At 42.2% G+C, this 19,619-nt stretch overlaps 1 protein-coding gene across 2 annotated transcripts in view; it reads right to left on the bottom strand.

Moving 5' to 3' along the window:
* The window catches only part of col2a1b (collagen, type II, alpha 1b), a 50,635-nt gene extending 46,596 nt beyond the window's left edge, over positions 1–4,039 (bottom strand). For both annotated transcript variants that reach the window (XM_066708297.1, XM_066708298.1), the window contains exon 1: positions 3,733–4,039. In XM_066708297.1, the coding sequence (XP_066564394.1) occupies positions 3,733–3,829 (97 nt within the window). In that variant the 5' untranslated portion in view covers positions 3,830–4,039. The remainder of the gene's footprint in view (positions 1–3,732) is intronic.
* Between the last annotated feature and the right edge of the window lie 15,580 nt (positions 4,040–19,619).

Below are 19,619 nucleotides of genomic sequence, written 5' to 3'. Positions count from 1 at the left end.
TTATTATTATGCAATTATTTCAGGTTCACATTTTCGGAAGAGGCACCCTCTGCAGAATGTCATTGAATTTTGATACAACGTTTACATTTTTAACAATCGTATTAACCGTAGCTGATGCAATCTTGGCAGAGGGTTGGAGTAATACAAACTAAAATTATGAATGCGTATCAAAAATGTTGCATCTGATTATAATACAATAAAACTAAAGTGGATCCAAAATGAATACAAAGCAATGCGCCAGGTAGTAAAAGGGATATGTCATGTCACAGTTCTACCACACGGTGGCACCGCACAACCAGACAAAGCGCTCTCCCTAATCTCGCAAAAACAATCTGTCCGGATGATTCAGATTTGGCACAAGATTACAAGCGGGCAGTTGTCTGGTTTGGTGGAAGTAAAGGTAGACTGAGGTGTCATTATAAACAGCTGCCTGTGGACTGTCTGAGAGACGCAGTCTTTCCATCTTAGCCTTTCATTTCGTTCATCAAAGACTATAGTCTATACTACAGTAGTGTCTGAATGCCTGATAAGAAGTATGCTGCAGTGGGGATAAATTATATACACAACCTTGGTGTAAATATAAACATACTGCATGCAACGCCTTAAAATAGCAGCCTAGAGAACAAAGACCAGTGTTACAGTACATTCAATTACTTTCAATGTAATTCAGCTTTTCAGAGGATGCAGCAATCCGACAGGTAAACTGCATTGTGAATTTGAAAGTGTCCAGAAAAAATAATCCAAGAGGACAGCAATAATATTTTGAAATACTGCGATACAAAGTGCATGACACTGAACTGAAGACGTGATGAGCACTGAATGAATAAAACGGATATTAACGCGCCTACAATATTGTATTTGTTTAGTCTAATGTTAATTTGCAGGTAGGAAAAGGTGAAGCACATTTTGCTCTGGAGTCTGGAAATTGCGCTTCTAGTGCAAAAATAATAGCATGTCTTTCTGTCATGCAAATGAAAAAATCCAGGTGTTGTACAAAAGATCCCCTAAATGTAACTGGCCAGTTAGATTTTTGATAAAAAGATTTATCACACATAATTAGTTATATTTCACAGGGATTTTCCACTCCCAAGGGTGAAATGCAAAAAGAGATTCTGAAAACGATCACTCCAAACCCTGAACAGAGCTGTGCATATGTATACATTCCTGTTGATTCTGGGGTCTATGCAAAATCATTCATTGCTTTTGATAAGAATTTAAAGTATGTTTTCACTTGTTCCGTCTTATTATTTCAAATGAATGGTTTTGATTATGTTGCTCGCCCTGAATGAATCCCATTTGAGGTGCTTGCCTACTTACTGATGATGAAAACATACACATTTATTTTTCCTTCCTTTCCACAGAGTCAAATAATACTACACTTCCTTGTGTGAAAGTATTTCCAAGCTTTGAGAGGAAAACCTAAAATAACAGGGGTTGCATGACTAAATCACCCAGCACGATAGGGATGGCAGTGAGCCCCTGTGAGGTGGGAGTATTTACCTTGCAGTCTGGGTCAGCTCTTGGGTAACCCGGCGGACCCCTGGCCCTATGAATGGGGTCTTTCTTAAAGAGACAGAGTCCGCAATTCACAAGGCGCTGCTAAAACAAACACGGGCGAGTTTAACCCCCATCTGGAAACCACAGCTCCCAGAGACGCCAGTGCAAACACGTCCAACAATGGAGAATGGACAGCGTTCTTCCATGTTTACAATTTTTATTTGAGTCGACTTTTTCTTTTCTTTAAAGGCGATATTTATGATCACTTTCCAAATTGAAAATCATAACCAAGGCGTCCTGCACTATATGTATTTGTATATATCTGATCAAATTTCAGTCGGTATTTAATATATAGAATATTGGTACAGCATGTCGCGGTCAGCGCTTTCTCTCCTGAGGTTTTATTAAAAGGAAGGAGGGAATAATCAATATGGGCCCTAAATCAAAGGCAGGTGTGCAGGGATTTCACCGAATCCGCGGCTGCCATTTAAACTGCTCTTGCAGGGGCATCAATCCCACTGCAGGGTTATAACCCTTGGTCCGCAGACTGACCCACTGACAGGCTACTCGGACAGTCCTGACCCACCGATTCTGCAGCCCTTTAAATTGCCCTTTGAACCTGCCAGGCTGGGGCCAACAAGAGCCCAGTGCCCACAGCGCCAGAGAAGCAGGCACGTCTGCTAATGTCTCTCAGTAGCTCAGGAAGAGGGAATTATATTATGTCTCGGGGCCTCTGTGCTGCAAAAGGGTAACCTGACCCTAGTGATGCCTTTTTTTTTTTTGTATTTTCCTTTTCTTTCCTCTATTTCCCCTCCTTCTACCCTTTCATCATGAGCTCGACTAAGTCTGACGTGTTGAGAAAAAAAAAAAGCTTTGCCCAATAATAAAAAAGAGGCTTTTGTACATTTTTTTCCAGTACCTCCGCTCGCCAGACAAATCTTTCTTTCTGTCTCAAATCTGTCTTAATCTAGAAAACAGATGGAAACATTAAAATCATATGGAACATTAATTCTGGCCTAGGTCCACAAGTAGCTACCTCCTTTTGACAGTATTAATAGATGTATTATTATTATTATTATTAATATTAATCTTGTTTTCATCTCGAAAGTGAATTATTCTGACAGATTGGCATCTAATATCCTTAATTTGAAACGAATGTAATGAAATATAATCCGGGTTGTTAGTCCAGTCCTTGTGCCGCGCAAGCCCCGATTCGCCTCGCTCGCCTTACTGATGCGCTGGAATGTGTCACGGAGGGCCTGCAGCCTCTGCCTACCTTTCATTTCCACAGCTATTTTTAAGACCAACCAAATAAAAAAAAAGCCTGTCAAAACGTTTTGCGGCATGTCTTTAAAACACCCGCAGGTGTCCTTTGCCTCAGAGGGGGAAGGGCTCTCAGCCTCCACCTCGCCAGCTATCAATCTCCGCGCTGGCATTCCTGAGGCTCTCCACACACACAGATATACACCACGGCCAAAAGACTACCACTGCGTCCACCTTAGCCCATCGGTTCATAAAAGGCACAAAACACGAATGCATGTCCACTGGGACAAGTGGACACCCTGCACCATTCAGGTCGGTTCCGATTCTGCGCTTAGACCCTGTTAGCACAGACACTGTCTCACCCACAGCTCGGCTCCGACACACTGCAATGCTCTCTATTTACTGCCACTACAAACTTCAGAAAGCTTGCAAACCACAATTTGAAGTCTCTCTTCAAAGTTACTTTTCTTATAACGGGGCGTAATTATAACTGTTATTATAAACCAAGATAGCCTCCCAATGCACGCTCAACTGCAGAAGTATAAATAGTCAATCATATAATCTCTATAGTAAGTTACATCTATAGGAAGTTCTTATAGTCAACCTTAAATACAAGTAAAGTGTGACTTCATTAGTTAAAGTTAGTAAGAACAATATAGAGTTTTAACATATATTTTTTTTTCATATATATATATATATAGCTGCAGATGAAGACATTGAAAAGTATTATATAATTTGAAGTCGTAATAAATAGCATTTGAAAATAGAATATTACAATGAATAATTCATTATTAATCAAGCAGGTTCCAAGGCTCCTTTTCTCCGTTTAACAAACTTTCCAGATCACCAGCAAAAAAATAAATCAAAAAACATATAAAGGAAAAAATAAACACAACTTGTAAAGTAAAAAAAAGTCAAGACAAAAGTCACAAAAAAAGGTTTTGTTTAAAAAAAAAAGAAGTTGCAACTTACGGACATCCTCTTCATCCTGACATCTGACAACCGCTAATAGAATGACTTGAGTGGCTGCAAAAAGCAGAACAGTCCTTGAATCCACAAAGCTGAACATGTCTAAATATTAGACATGCAGTGCCTTTGGGGAAGAAAAAGAAGAAGGGCCGAAGAAGGAGCAGACGCGGCTCTTTTTTGTGTTTGTTCCCAGTGACTAGTGAGCCTTCATGCAGTCGACCTCTCACCGACGGGGCTCCAGCACCAGGCCTCAGCAGAACTCAGCACTGTCCGCTCCAGGCCAGGCACCGCGGTTTTATGTCCACTCTGGCTTGAATGGATCTTCGTATATTCCCAAATAGTAGTCCACCCCCTACCCCCAGTCAAGCTGAAACTCGAGCCCCTTCTCCCTCCCCTTCTCTGTGCGAGTCCCATTCTCCCAGACCCCTCCTTCTACACACCACTGAAAAGGGGTACCCAAAAAAAGTGACTTTTTTTTCACCCTCTCCCCACCTCTCCCTCTCCGGCCGTCCCATCTCTCCTCCCTCCCCGGCTGGCTGTGCGTCCCCGCCAGCTCGCCCGGAGTTACACTCTTCAACAAAACTGCTTTATTCGCCAGTTTTGCAAACTTTTGTAGTTTAACTTTTTTTTTTTTTTTTTTTTTCCTCTTTGCCGTCAATTTGTTATTTATTTCGCGTCTGGTTTTCGGTGATCGATTATGACATTCATTTAGTCCTTATTGAGACTTTTCTCGCAGAAAAATGCGGCGTCGTTTCAGGTTGAGCGTAGACAGACAGCGCTTCTCAGTGATCAGGGATTCATGTCAAATTCAGTAGTTGACCCTGCTTACAACATAATCTTTATGTTCTCAAATATAGGATTTATGTCCTAAATATAGAAGATAAATGTGTGCACAGATAGTCTCCAAACTGCGATTCGAACTATTTTCCTAACGTGTTTGCAAAAGGGTAAGTTTTCACTGAACAGGGAAGGTAAATTTTGAATATTGTAATGGACAATATACCATTTAACTTCAATCTTGCGTAGCCTATATCCAGAACAAATAGATTAAATGCAATAACATTTTGGTTCGCTTGTTAATGGCTGTGCATTTCAGCAGTGTTGATACATGTTTTATTGGACTCTACATTGTTCAATTAAATGCACGCGTGTGAAATAAAGCAGCGCAGACGTTTGCGCACTTAATCCTGTAAGAAACGACTTTGCGCATCGTTAGCCTGGGCTCTATGTGCTGTGAGGGAGAGAAACACCAGCTTTCAGGTAAATACACTAGAGAACCGAGAACCACAGCTCCTTTATAATATAAGGACATTTAAATTGTTTCAAAATTACTGTTGCTTTTGCAAACCGAAATCCACAATTGATTCCTTATTCAAAGAGCTTTGGCTCAGAAAAGCCCCAAATAGCCTATGCATTTATCACGTCTTTGATGGGAATGTTTTCTTCTTTGGGAAGATAACCTCGAAACCCAAAAGGTATGTACATGAGGCGTGTATATATTTGTGTTCAATGGTGCTTGATAGGTATCTTTTGAATCTTACATTCTTCGAAAAGAATGCTTTTCAAGATTTTTTATTATTGTGTGACTCGGGGGTGTAAAGTGCGTTCCTGACAAATGTAAAACTGAAATGGTGTTATAGATCAAACGCTTGCAACCCAAAGGAATCAAAGACGAATGCTTTTGAACTACATTTAAAATGCCAGACTTACGTTTGCTATAAACCGTCCTTTTACATGCACGCAATGTATTAACCTTAAAACCCAACGTGGAAACAGTCAATGTCCTGTTTAAACGCAAGAACGCACCGTTATGAACTTCAAATAACGTCCTGGCTCAGACTGATTAGCTACTTAGTTTCAAATAAAACTGATACAAAGACTGTCGTGCTTATTCAATGCAGTGTGTAACCTCACATATTGCTTGTTAACTTTAAGTCTAATTGAAAAAGAATTAAAATAATCTACACCTGACACGTCTTTTGAATTGTCCCCCCTGGTGTCATACATTTCCTGGAGATCTGCAATGGGATAATGTTGCCTTTTATTTGTGAATTAGAGCTGTACATAACGAGGATGCTTCTGCAGTACAGTGGCATGTTGTTTTAATTAGGACCAAGTTTTCTAAGGCAACATCATCAGCTAACATCTAAATTGCATGCCCATCCATATGGTCTTGTGTTTGGCTCACATTTTACTTCAGAATTGAATAGCCAGATTCTTATTCGCTATTATTAAAACTCCACACAGTACATAATGAACAGGAGGTGTTTTTATATTTTGTGAACAAACACAGAAACACACACACACACACACACACATAAGCTTTCTATATGTGATCTTCCAGTTAAATTGTTAATTTCACAGGACTGGAGATAGCGCCCTCCTGATTGGTACATGGGACTGGGGAAAGGGGGTGGGATGGGGTGTAAGCATGTAAGCAGTGGGTGGAGCCAGATGCCCTCACCTGATTTGTCCATTTACCCGTCAGTCAAGTCCTGCTTTAGAGGGGGGGGAGAGCTATACTGTCTGGCCTGTTCTCTATATAAAGCAGAGCATGAAGTGTCTCAGGACTGTAAGTGTGGTACAGTAGCTAAGGGGAGCACCTCCAGAGGCATCTTCTGGTTCCGGCCCCTGTCTTGGTCGGGATGGGGCTTTGCTCTAGAGCCGAACTGATTGCTCTCACTGCACTGACCACGGCGAGGCTGTGGCGGCTGCTGAGGGTGGGGTAGGTGATGGGGAGATGTGTTAGCTCTGCTGGGAACTGAGCAGACCAGTGGTTTCTTTTTTTTTCTGTTTGCTTTACGATGGAAGTAGGCTTCAAAATCAAACCTTTAGTTGTGTTCTTGTTCTTTCTCTTGGCAATCTACTGCAAAAGATGGATTTACATTTTTTTTCTCTTTCTATTTAAAGAATAGAATAAAAAAAACTGTCTGGGATTTCAGCATGGAAGGCTCTGAAACAGTGGTCAGCATGCATGATTTTGAGGCACAGTTCTGGTTTAGCGTGACTGTTTTGCTGTGCTGTTTTTCGTTGTTTGACTCTGATCAGGAGCTTGCTGCTGCAATGTCTCACCTTCACACTTAAGGGTGCACATATATCTTTGTGCAGTATTGAGAACTGAGCTCTCTCCAAGGGCTCAATCCAACTCTTTAAGTATGGCGGCATCATAAGAAAATAACGTGGTGGAAGGGAGCTTGAACAAAAGTTCTAGAAGTTATTGCGCTTGAGGCTTTTAGCTTCCTCCCCTCCATTTAAGGCACATCGGTAATGGGCTAGCTGTTTCATAGCCGAGCTGTGCAGTGAAGTCCTTGATCGATTTTTCATTTGAAACTTGGTCCGTATTTGGAAACAGTGCACAATCACATCCTGTCTTCCAGCCTGCTCGACTTTAGCAAAGCTTTCCTCGGGTACAGAGAGAAAAGTCTTAAATTAATTTTGTAGCGGGAACCATAACTTGGGGATCACACTGTTCTGCCGTGAACTGATAATCCAGAGTGTGCCATTAGAGGGCGCTCTTCTGTGTAGGTAAAAACAACATGGCACTGTGATTAGAGCAGGGGGCATGAGGATTTAAACCGGGAAGACCGCATTCGACCCAAGACCCTGGACTCTTGAGTTTGCATAGCAGTTGATCCAAGCCAAACATAACTTCTCATGGTTGACAGCATCACTCTTTTATGAGGCTCTAACTACAATGTAAACGGCAACACTGACACCCAATTGTAAAAACATAATCGAGAGGTCTACGTCACAACACCATCAACATACAACCATGAGATGCTCGGCGATCTGAGGGGGAAAAGTTCCAGCTATATTTAGCCACACTGATGATGTCACAATACCTGGCATCACTCTGGGTCTATTTAAAGGGCCTCCAGCTGACACCCAAAGCATTCCTCAAGGACGTTTCAATTCTTAAAAAACAAAACAAAAACAAAACAAACATTTAAGATATTTCAGTCATTCCCTCCCCATGCTTCCTCTACAACACAACCCCGCCAGAGAACAACATCGCAGATTCTCTCATAGTGCACACACTGAACTGGACTCTACTACAGTTAACTACAACAGGGGGGAATCAGTATTTTGGGGTGGTGTGAATATGTCTATAAATTGCCCAGGGGTGTATGATAAGATAGTTAACCCACCCCCCACACTCACACACACACACACACACACACTAAACTGGCCACCCCATGCCATATTTCAGGTCCCATTTTGCATTCTTTTGAAAAAACTAGATAGATATTCAGATAAGGAAAAAGCACCTGAAACACCTTTACTTTCCAGCTGATACATGGACACCCTGACCTCCTGGCCCACCCAAGTCTGCTAACCTGTTCCCTCTGGATCATTCCCCTAGAAACATTTTAACAGATTGATTTTCAAAGTATTTTTACTGATTTATATTTGCTCCTATGGAAATATTAATTGTAAGCTTTCAGATGTCCGGAACGAGCCACTGACAGTATAAAATTCAAATGAGGAATTAAATAGATTTTCTTTTAAGTTTTGGAACATGAGTAAGGAGTATTTTAGATACAGCTTCTTGAAAAAAGCTTAAAAACACATCCTCTATATCTGTGATCTGTAATTTTGTGGTGCTACTGTTTTTCACTTGCTATATATGATTTATATCATCTGCTACTACTATAGATACATGGATAGGATCCTTGGATCACTCAGTTATTAATGGACACCAAACGAGCATGATGGGTCGAATGGCCTCCTCTTGTTTGTAAACTTTCTTATGTTCTTATTTACAAAGCTGCTGCTACTCATACCAATAATAAAACAATACAGTGCATTGGACCTTTGAGGAAGCACTATAAAAAAAAGGGAAAAAAAAGTTAAATGACTGTGGTCAGTGTTTCTATGGTGACAGGGAGGATGTGTGTGCCACAAATAAATGAGGCATATAATGTATAATATATATAAATAGAAAGACAGAGAATGCTGCTCGTCCTTAGTCAGTACAGTCAGTGCACATGTGTGTCAGCTCCATGCCCATCGCCAATTCCATCCTACACCATGACGCTGTACCGCTGGGGTGAAGAGTCTTGGTGCTTCTGATCTCAATTAACACACAGTCGCTCCAAATGACACTCTTCACACTTACTACTATAATCCTACCCCCCCTGTAGTGTGCATCAACCAGTTAGCACCCCAGGATGGGGTTTTTGGACTGTTCAAGTTATCTGGCTCTCTCATATTGTTGCCATGCTTTTTACACCACCAAACTAACAAGCTTGTGGTTCTGGTATACTTCCGAAATGTACCAAAAAACATCAAGTTGGCTGAAAAGGAAAACCAGTAGCAGCAAACTGCTTACTATGAGCTGTACAGAGGTCTACCCCTACGTGGCACTTATTTATTGGTGCATTTGTCTGATCACTGTCCTTTACGGATCCTGTCAGTCTGGGGTCAGGGCCTCTCTGTGTGTTCAGCAGTGGGGCTGAGAGCTCGGAGGCCCTGGTCCTCAGCGCTGGTTTAATTTTAAACTCTGTAATTTGGTGTCTCCCTGCCTGGCTGGCTGGCAACAGACCCTGCTGTGGCCAAGGAAAGGGCTTCTGTTAAACAGAGAGGCCTTCCTACGAGTCATGCGAGACCACTGCCGCTCTGCACTTTTCTCTCCGTGGCATCTGCCCCTGGGACGGGCGGGCTTGTGCATGGGGGGGGGGCGCCCTGTCAAACACACACTCTATAATTCAATGGCTCGGGAGCCCTGCCCTGCCTTGGCAAATGAGAGAGGAGACAGCCCCAGGTCTGGCCATTTAAATAGGCCGCCCACCACAGCACACCACGTCCCTGCTTCTGCCTCCACCGGGCAGATAGCGCAGATGAGCCCAGAATAGACCCCAGCCCTGGGCAACTGCGCTCCCTCCTCCTCAGCCCCTTTTGTACGAGCTCCGAGCCATCACTCAGGCCTTGGTGGAGCAGCAGTGTCATTAGTGGTGCTGGTAGTTAACTCCATCGGCTGCCCTCTTTGGCAAACCTGAGGTTTCCAACCACATGCCCCGCCCTCCAATGACAATTCTTACTGAATTCTTACTGTTGTAAGTTGCCCTGGATAAGGGCGTCTGCCAAGAAATAAAAATAATAATAATAAAAAATAATAATAATACTGAAAGGCAATGACAATTCTTACTGTCATGACATTCCCTAAGGGATGACTCTTTGGTGACACTGACTGTCTCTCTATATATAGAGGCAACAGTGCAGTTACTCAGGACATCTATGCTGGAGGTCACAGCCTTCAGTGAAGACCCTGACTGCTGACCTCTGAACTTTGAAGTCATCCTGGGCCGACAGCAGGAACAGCTGGTGTTAATACTACAGGCAGGAAGTTTGTTCTGTTTGGCTGCTCCACTACCTGACTCAGAAGTCCGCTGTCGAAACTGTAAATAATAATAATAATAATAATAATAATAATAATAATAATAATAATAACAACAATACAAGGGTGACATATAAATGTTTCTGGTAGGGTGATGGGAACCGAAATACATGTTCTTGTACTCATCCGGAAAAGAGTGGAAGTCCTCTTTGGGGACCTTTTCATTCTGAATAGAAGAAACACTCTCAAAGAGCATCCCAGACATGTTCAGTGGGGTTGAGATTCCCACTTAGCTGGATCTGTCATGGTGAACCTCACCAGCTCAAGGTCAGGAGGCTGAGAAGATGAACCTCGCTCACGCCTCTCCGGTGATTTCAATGCATTGATGGCAAACTAGAAATCTCCCTTCTGTTTGGAGATTAAATTAAATTACACCGTGGAGTGCAAAGCCTGGATGTGTGGAAGGCAGTGATCCAGGATATTGCTCTCTGTAGACCAGGATAAAGATCAGCCCTCACTTTGATGTGCTCCTGAGGGGGGGCTTACTTTTGATAAACAACAAGTGGATCTAAACAGAGCTCGGAGTCTGGGGCAGGAGGGAAATGAGGCATTTAAATCGCTAAGCTTACTTCTACAGCATTTTGCTCAATTACAGCAATTTCTCATACAAACTTCATAATTAAACTGCCCCCCTTATTTAATCATCACTGTAAGTGTTCAACCAGACCAGGACATTTTGCACACTGCTCTTTTGCCTCCATATAGCCTGCTTTGCAATGTTCTACCGTGCGGTCATCGATAGCAGTCCAGCGTTATTGTGCTGTGCCTTATTGGTGAGCTTTCTGACATGAGGAAGCATGACACAGAATTTTTAAACATTTACAAACCAAAATAATAATAGAATTATTAAATCTGAGCACCCTGCTCTCCACGGCCATGCCAGCATAGTGACAAACCCGCAATGCAAAAAACTGTTCACATTCAGGGATTATGTCACCGTAATGCGCCCAGTTACAATAAACCTCCCTTTCATTAATATCAAATAAATTACTGAAAGAATTAAACCACGACTGGTGATCCACCAAATATTTTATGTTAAGCAGTTTTAACACAACAGTAATAGGTTCCATTTTGTGTACTGTAAAATGTTCCTTAAACAACCCAAACTTCAGTTAATACAGAATTAATAAGGCATTTAATTGGCCTAAAACCTTAGAAATATTCTGGATCTGTTTTCTGAAATGCAGTGCAGTGTCATGAAGATACACTATACTATCGTCAGCACCAATCTATATTGATCCACTGCTGAACAAAGGCCTCCCCAAGATACTTCCACTTGTTTTAATTTTTTGATTGGCTCTTTTCCAGGTCAACCAGAACACAATCTTATTTCATCTTCCCATCTTTTATGTGGTCTTCTTCTAGGTCTTTTCTGACCTCATGGGATGAATTCTTTGGCTTATTTTGTCCATCTTTGGTCTGTTCTTGCAATGCGTCCTGCCCATTGACCATTTCACTCTCAACGATGTCAACAATGTTTGATATTAAGTCTAAAAACAATTCCTACAATACAACACACAGGGACAAGCTCAAGACTTCTCACTGGAAGTCAGATTTGTCTTAAACCTGTGGGGTGGACAGGAGGGAGGGGCTGGCTGCTGCACATGCTTTTATGTTGAGTAGGTGTGTCTTAGTGCCAAAAACATGGCACTACATGACACCCTACTGTATGACCACACTACCACAGTGTCCTGCAGTAAAACCCAATGGAGGGAGAGTGGCTGGAGTGAGATGGAAGTGTGCTTTCTAGGGAACAGAGCGCTGCACACCGAGAGCGCTGCACACCGACAAGCCTGGATCAGAGAGAGAGAACTGTACACCAAGATGCAAAAGTACCCCCTCGGCTGTTTACAGGAAAGTGTTTGTAATTATGTCAGGACGGCTGCCAACTTGTAACGAGATAGGAGAGGGCTGAAGAACAAAAGAGGAGAAGAAAGGACGGGGCTGTCTTTGAAGAGCCCCCGGGCCTGTGCCTCGTCTTGCTCCAGCACAGCACTTGATCCAGCTGCGCATGACAACGCAGGATTTCAGAAAGCCAGAGAGCCAAGGCTGCGCCACCCTTTACAAAGACCTCCAGGAGGGCTGGCACAGACTTTGGTGTTGTGACAAAATCTGCACCGTCATCACTTCTCCCACCCCCCCACCCCTCAGACGATCAGCTGCTGGTGTTTTAAAATGCATCCACATTCACATGCAGCAGGAGAGCTCGGGGAAATCAGTGCCAAATCACCCTGAAGGACGGCAAACATGGGACACCGTGCCAATGCAAAGTCTCCACACGGCGGAAGAACACAGAAAGCCAATTAAATGCACTGCAACATGACCATGCAAAAGTATCGGCCTTCTACCTGTCCCTTTCCTGCAGGTCCTCAATGATGCACAAGGCTAAGCTTCCCAATACTGCTGTGTTTGTGGCAGCTCCATTTCATGCTTTGGTGGTATTGTTCTCTCAACAGCAAGGCCACCTCACCTTATATGCAAGAGCATATAAACGTATTATATATATTTTTTTACATTTGCATTTATATTAGCAATCCATGCAGCTGACTCAATTCAGTGTTCAATTCAAGTGGAGCATCAAGCTCAGAAAATCATCCTCATCTCTTTGAATTTTCTTCCCTGTGCTGAAAAATACCAGATCCGCACCTCTTTACTTCTTATGAAGTGACCCACTGTGACCCTGGGCTCGGTTTAAAAGCTCTGGCTTAACCCCCCCACCCTGTCCCCCCTCCCCCACCTCAACACAGCCAGCGGGGGTCCGTCGCTGGCAACCAGGCTCCCTTGTTGACTGCTGCATCCATGGCAACCAGAGAGAGTAAAGCACGACCCAAAGCATCCTCACAGGAAATACAGATGTAAACAAACAAAACAAATTAATGTTATTCTTGATGAATTCAAAAGACATATCTGTCATCTCAAGGGGGAAACAGTCACTGAGCAGCAGAACGCTACAATGCAATGATGTCACATCTGGGTAATCAAGCTACATTAAAGAATGCCAGGCAGTCGTCTCTAAAATGGAGCGCATGCAAGAGAATGACTTTGAAGAAGACAATAGCACTGCACTGTGACAAATATATGGTTTTAATAAACTGTAGAAATCCTATACCCCTTTTGGTAGATTTACAACTGATGGGATTTATATTCTAGTCTGTAACACGAATATTCCTTTTTTAGGATGAAAATGTACTGTAGAAATAAGCCTCACCATATATTTTCAACCTGTTCCTTAAATATATACGAATTGCAGACTAAAATCTGTTTAAAATACAACCCATGGATTTTAAATATGCAAAAAGTGGGCATTTTTCATATATGAAAAGTTTATGGATCACATACTCCTACAATGAGAAATACACATTTGTTCCCCATCAGTTGTGACATACTGCCTGTGTTTGAAAAAACAGCAACAGGGATCAGAAATATTGTGATGTGTCCCAAGTCCAGCTGACGATACACAACATGATTTAACAGAACACAATCATGTAATCAAAATCGCTGTGAACAGTATTCACACATGCATAAGCTTTCCGTGTGTTAATGGAGTGGGTGACACTTTAAGTAACAGTTATAACTTCTTCACAGCCTTGCCCTTTGGCAATCTGAGACTAGTGTATTGGGATTCATAAATGAATGACATTTGAAGGTAACAATAAATTAACTAAAAGTTCTGAATCTTTATTTGAACCTGTGATCCGGCACTGCAGCGAGAGACAGGAAGATTTAACAATGGTCACCACTGTAACACCAAGTAAAACCAAAATGTTAAAGTTAGACCCAACCGACAGATACATTTGTCATGGTTAACGCAGTGGAAACGCAAATCCTCCCCCTAACCGAAGTCTTACATTTATTGGGAAACCGAAGCCTAGTCCTATACCACGCCAAAGTATAACACTAGAGCCAAAAGTAGCCAAATTAAAATCTTCCTTTAAAAGCCATTTAAATGTAACCGTGAGAGCATTCCTGCATTCTGCTAGAACCATGTAATGTTTCTGCAGACCAACAGTTGTTCACAAACAAAGTAACAAAGTAAACAGCTACAAAAGCTTCAGCTCTTCTAATCTGAACATTAGCGCCTTTTTTGTGTATATTCTCCCACTTTATTCTGCAGTTGGAATGGGATGTGCGCCCTTGTGAAGCCCAGCTGCTTTGGTCTTTACAGAGCAGTGACACAGGGAAGGCTGGGAGCTGATCATCAAAGAGTGTTTTGTTTGGGAAGAACTGCCTGGAAAGGTAATCAGCGAGAGAGAGAGTATTTTGGATTGCAACTTGATCACAACAATGGGGCAACAGAACACACTTAAGCACACACAATGTGGAAAACTTGTTTCTTTACAATACCAGACACACTATAATACCCCAGACAGCAGCCTATCAGGAGAGAGAGTGAAACAGAAAGAGAGAAAGTGAGAGAGGAGAAGGAGACGTCCAGGCACAATGACAGCCAATGACTCAAGCCTGCCTGACGTTTGACACTGAACCAACTGCAGCAATGACATCACGGGTTGAGCTTGTGCAGAAAAGTTCAGTGTTCACAGGATAATGATTGTTTAAATACCTTTATTCCCTAGGACAGACCAACTGTGTGTGGGGATTCTGGAAAGACCTTATGGAAAATGCATAAAAAAATGACCAAACAAATACAATCTCACAGCCAATTTTCAGCTCCTGCCATAAACAGTGGAGCACTGTGTGAGTTTGACAATTGTTTCAAATGTCATTCGTTCAACTAGCAAACTATTAAAAACTATGGAAAAAAACAACAATGAACCAGTCGCAATGGAAGGGCGGCCAAATACCAGTCACAAAACCAGCTTCCTGGGGTCAAAGGGAAAGTGGGGTCACACGAGGCCTTGGGGGCAGACAGTGTACCCCTATGCCATAATCAGTGGGGTGAGGAGACCTGACAGTAATTAAAAGCTCCAGGTGAGGTAAGGCCTTTGTGTGACTGGCTCTCATTACTTGGAAGATCCAATAGCCCGCAGCCACTCAGCATTAAGTCAACATCATGGCCGTGTTATATTTAGACAGCTCAGTAATAGGATAGAAGAGGAGAGGGAAGGGGGGACTGTCTGTGTTTGGCACAGGGAGATTTCACACACAACTGAGAGAAATAGTTCAAATCCCAAGGAGGGGGTTCCCAGTTCAGGGGAGCCCTTTTCTAATCAAGAGCTTATAACAGGACACACACACACACTCTCTCTCTCACTCACGGACGTGTACATATATACACACACAGTTTAAACTGGCATTGATGTGAATTGAAATAGGAGATAAAAGAGTATTAAGACCATTGCTAGGTTAGAGATCCACACTAAACACAGTCGAGATTGTCTTTGAGTGAGACAGAAGCATGACTGTGGTCGTCCAGTCTCGGGGTGATTGTGTGCACAGCTTTTCTGGGGACAACTGGCCTGTTGGAAAGGACCCTCAGTTTGAGACCCTTTAGAGATCTTAAGGGACCTTTGAAGATCCTCACTCTACTTGGACAGTGTGTACCAGGATTAGAGTTTAATTTTACAAACTGTTCACAGGTGTGACACAGTGGAAAGTGACTGCGAGTTTCTGTCCTCATGTACTTTATTGTATTTATTTATTTTAACTCCAGCCATTAGTCTTCAGGGTTAGGGTTATTCTTAACTTAAATATTCTGGGAATTCATACATATCTCAAAATCCGGTTCCCTGTCACTTCAGTGCAAAGAGTCCATTGGAATTTTTTCTCCCATTCCTAAACCATTAACTCCAAAGATCTGCACAACATTAAGAACAAATTGAATGCAGTGATAATTGTGGCCGTTATGTGATCGGCTGGTATTTTCCTATATATATTTTTTTCTTAGTCTTTTCCCTATTGCTCATGTCCTTAGGGACTGCGTAATAACTGAAGCACAAATCCCCTTTCAAGAATTCAATCACATTCTCCAGTCTCAAAAAAAAAAAAAAACATACAAAAAAATCTAAACAAGACTGGTGCATAAACGCGTAAGTGAATTCTTATGTCAGCAGAGTATAAACATTAATCTGTTGGCCTAACGTTTGGACTGGAAACATTGGCTTCATCCACTATAGAAAAACTGAAGATTGGATCCGAACAAGGATATCAGGTGACAGGAGGTTTGCCCAGAAGAGCGAGAGAATGAGAGACGCAGAAGAAAGAGAGGGAGTTAGAAGGGATGTGGAGGGGGAGGGAGAGAGAGTGAAGGGCAGGGAGAGGAGGTGAGAAATGAGACCGAACGGTAGAGAGATACACAAGCAATGAGAGTGCAGGGGGAGAGAAGGAAAGAAGGAATAGCGAGAGATGGAGTGAGAGAAGGAAAGAGTGAAAGAAGAAGAAATGGAGGGAAATATAGAGGGGGAGAGAGGGAGGCTATTTCTCAGTTTTCTGGCTGGGGTTTATGAATGGAATTATTTTCTCAAAAAAAAAAGGGGGAAAAAAGGAAAAATCTCCATATTGCAGCGTTGTGCTGGCAGAGTAGGGTTACAGCGGTCTGTTATTGTGAGTTAAATTGCACTTTCAGACCATCACAGGGAGCCCACACTGCCGCAGAGGTGAGTGGGGGGGGGGTTGGGAGAAGGGAGGAGGAGGAGTCTGAACAAAAAAATAGAAAAGGAGAAGAAGAATAGAAAAAAAATCACTATGGATTGATATTCCCACATTCCTGAGAACGCATGTCCCAAATTCAGCTGAGGGATGGGAATATCTGGCTGACACATTGTGCGGTTTGGAAGCAGCACTGAGTTTACATCACTCTGGGAATCAACAGTGATGGAAATCTGATTCCCTACTGTATAGCAGCTTGATCCGTTTCCAGGCTTTACCGTGTGCAGCTCCTGTCCTTAAGCCGACACAGGGAGACTGGAAGCATCGTGCTTGTTGCTCTGTTCTTGTGTAAATCGGAACAGACAGAGGAGGAGTTTAAATGTTAACAAGATCAATTCGTGTTCTTCGCTTCGTCAAGTGTAATCGACACAAGAGCCAGCAGCCTGCAAAAGCTGAAATGCATCAAAGTGCGAGACAATAGGAGTCAGATTGCTCTCTCTGAACTGCAGTGTAATTCATTAAAACGGACATTCATTCCTTGTCTCTAGTGGTAGCCAATGCTATCAAGCCTAATGAATAATCTGTAGGCTCAAAATTCACACAAACTGGTACAGAAACTGCAGGTAACACAAAACACATGTAGATAATAATAGGTAAACCCAACTAGATTGAAAATAAATGTAAAAAGTGTAACTTGAGTCTAAATTGATGTTAAGTCTGAAAATTAAAACATGTGGATTTGGCTGAAGAAATCTTGTTCAATTCTCCAATAGGTTAATAATCCGTGGATCAATAACTACACAGGTCAAGACCAGATTAAGCTTCCGCTTTCCATAAAGTACCGTTTGTGTAATATTAACTATGAACACATGGATTGTTTTTTCAAGTTTTTTTTTTCCCCTAATACTTAAATTGCTTGGGTCCTTCTTCTTTTCTCCTGGTCAAACACAATCTACTTTATTCATGTAAATGTAAACAGGGGCTGTTTATTCTTGCCTCCTAATGCGAAATTCTTGCTTTGCCCTGCAGTCAGCAGACAGTGGATGTTATAACGATCGTGGTAAAATATCTTATGAAAATAAACAAATTACTTACTCAGGCTATGTGAACAGAGAGAGAGAGAGAGAGAGAGAGAGAGAGGGGAATTAGGATAAATACGAGATTTACAAAGTCTGGTGAAACTATTAGGCCCTGCGGTGTTCTGACATTGGGGGGCAGCAGGGGGGGGTTCAGACAGACAATCAAGCAGAAAGTTTTTCTGTGGCTTTAAAAACACTTTGGTGTTTCAGTAAAAAAAAGAAAAGAAGCATTGAATATTAACTGTACAGCCACACATACATTTAAACATTATTACTGACATTTAGTGCTAACATGCAAATAATGGCTTCTAGTTTTTGATGGGGGGGTGGGGGAGGGGGACCTGTGGAACAGCATACTGTAAACTATGAAACAATGAAGATGTTCCCCCTTGTTTCACTTAAGGCCGGAATTAATCTTCTCAGTAGCCAGATGAGCTGATTGTGATGACTAATATTAAAATAAAAAGTAACAAGCCACACACCGATGGTTGAAGAAAAAAAGAAATAAAAAGAAAAAAAAACAGTAAAGTATATTAGATTCAAATCAAGGATAAGAAGTACTCTACAGCAAATTAAATACATAGAACGAATATGAGAGAAAACAAGGTAAACCACTAAATTCCTAAGCAAAGTGACTCTGGTAAATACGACTGGTAGAATGCACATAGACACACACCAGTGGGGAGGAGAGGAATCTGAACCCAACGCCAAGGATGTAATACGGAGAAAGCAGGAGCCGTGTGCAGGGGACCCTGTTCTGGGGATCTCTAATATGCGCTGCTCAATAAGAGTTGTAACCCACCCCCCACAAAGCAAATCTGCACAGAACAACCAGCCTGCCTGTGCTCACAGCTGCCCCTTTTCCAGTGGCACATCTGACCCGACCTGGAACCAAGCTGGAACCTAGCAGAGCTGGCCTGGTGTGGGTCAGTGTTTTTCCAAATGTAAACTAATTTGTGTATTGTGTACACTCATTTCTTATTGACGATTCCAGCTTTTCTTGAACACTAGAATCTGCCCAAATTGAAACAAGTGCCTGTACTTCATCGACAGACTAGGGCACAACACAGATGCCATTATTGCCTTCTTCTCGTTGCACCCTCACAGCCTGGTTTCGTGTCGGGTCGGATATGCTAGTACAAAAGGGGTAAGCTAGTCTACCTGTCCACCTTCTATGACATCATCACCTCCCCTCCAGTGTTTCACCCACATTCATGTGCTACAGTGAAGGACCCTTCTGAAAGTTACATTCCCTTGCTTTGTGTTGCTACCCCTTCATCAAGGTGCCCCCCCATCTAGGTAAAAGAGTGCTGGGATGGGAAATCTCACATTTCTTTCCAACACAGGGAAATGGGGCGTTGAACCAGGACTCTGCAATATTCTTTTATCATTACTAAGAAAGAACAGTTTTTTGTGTTTTTTTTTCTTTAGGTTCAAAGAGGATCATACTTCAGGGCTGAGTCTCGTCTGCCAAGCCGGGTTGCAAGAATGTAAGTACTGTAATTTGAGTTATTTTCCGTGTTGCTGCCTTTAGTACAAGCACAAAAAAAAGGAAAAAAAAAGACCCCTTGTCTAAAACCCTGAAGATCAGAGATCATGTTGTTGTCTGGTTATGAAAGACAATGTTACTGTAAAAGCAAACGCTGAGCCCAAGTTGAGAAGAGTTTTGATCTCTCGCCAGGTTACAAGAGGGACAACTTGGACACAGACAATTAATTAAAAGAAAAGACTTAAAACAATAAATAAGTAGGTTATTGGGTCTACTTGGCTTATTAAACTGAGTACTAGAATTGACCTGCGTAGTTACCAGCAGTATAAATAGCTGCCTTTGGCTGGTTTTGGCCCTGCTGAAGCACACAGTCAAGCTT

The sequence above is a fragment of the Amia ocellicauda genome, chromosome 7 (genome assembly GCF_036373705.1).
Source record: "Amia ocellicauda isolate fAmiCal2 chromosome 7, fAmiCal2.hap1, whole genome shotgun sequence".
NCBI classification, from domain to species: domain Eukaryota; kingdom Metazoa; phylum Chordata; class Actinopteri; order Amiiformes; family Amiidae; genus Amia; species Amia ocellicauda.
Note: the sequence above shows the minus strand (reverse complement) of the source record. Positions and strands in the feature narration are given on the sequence as shown.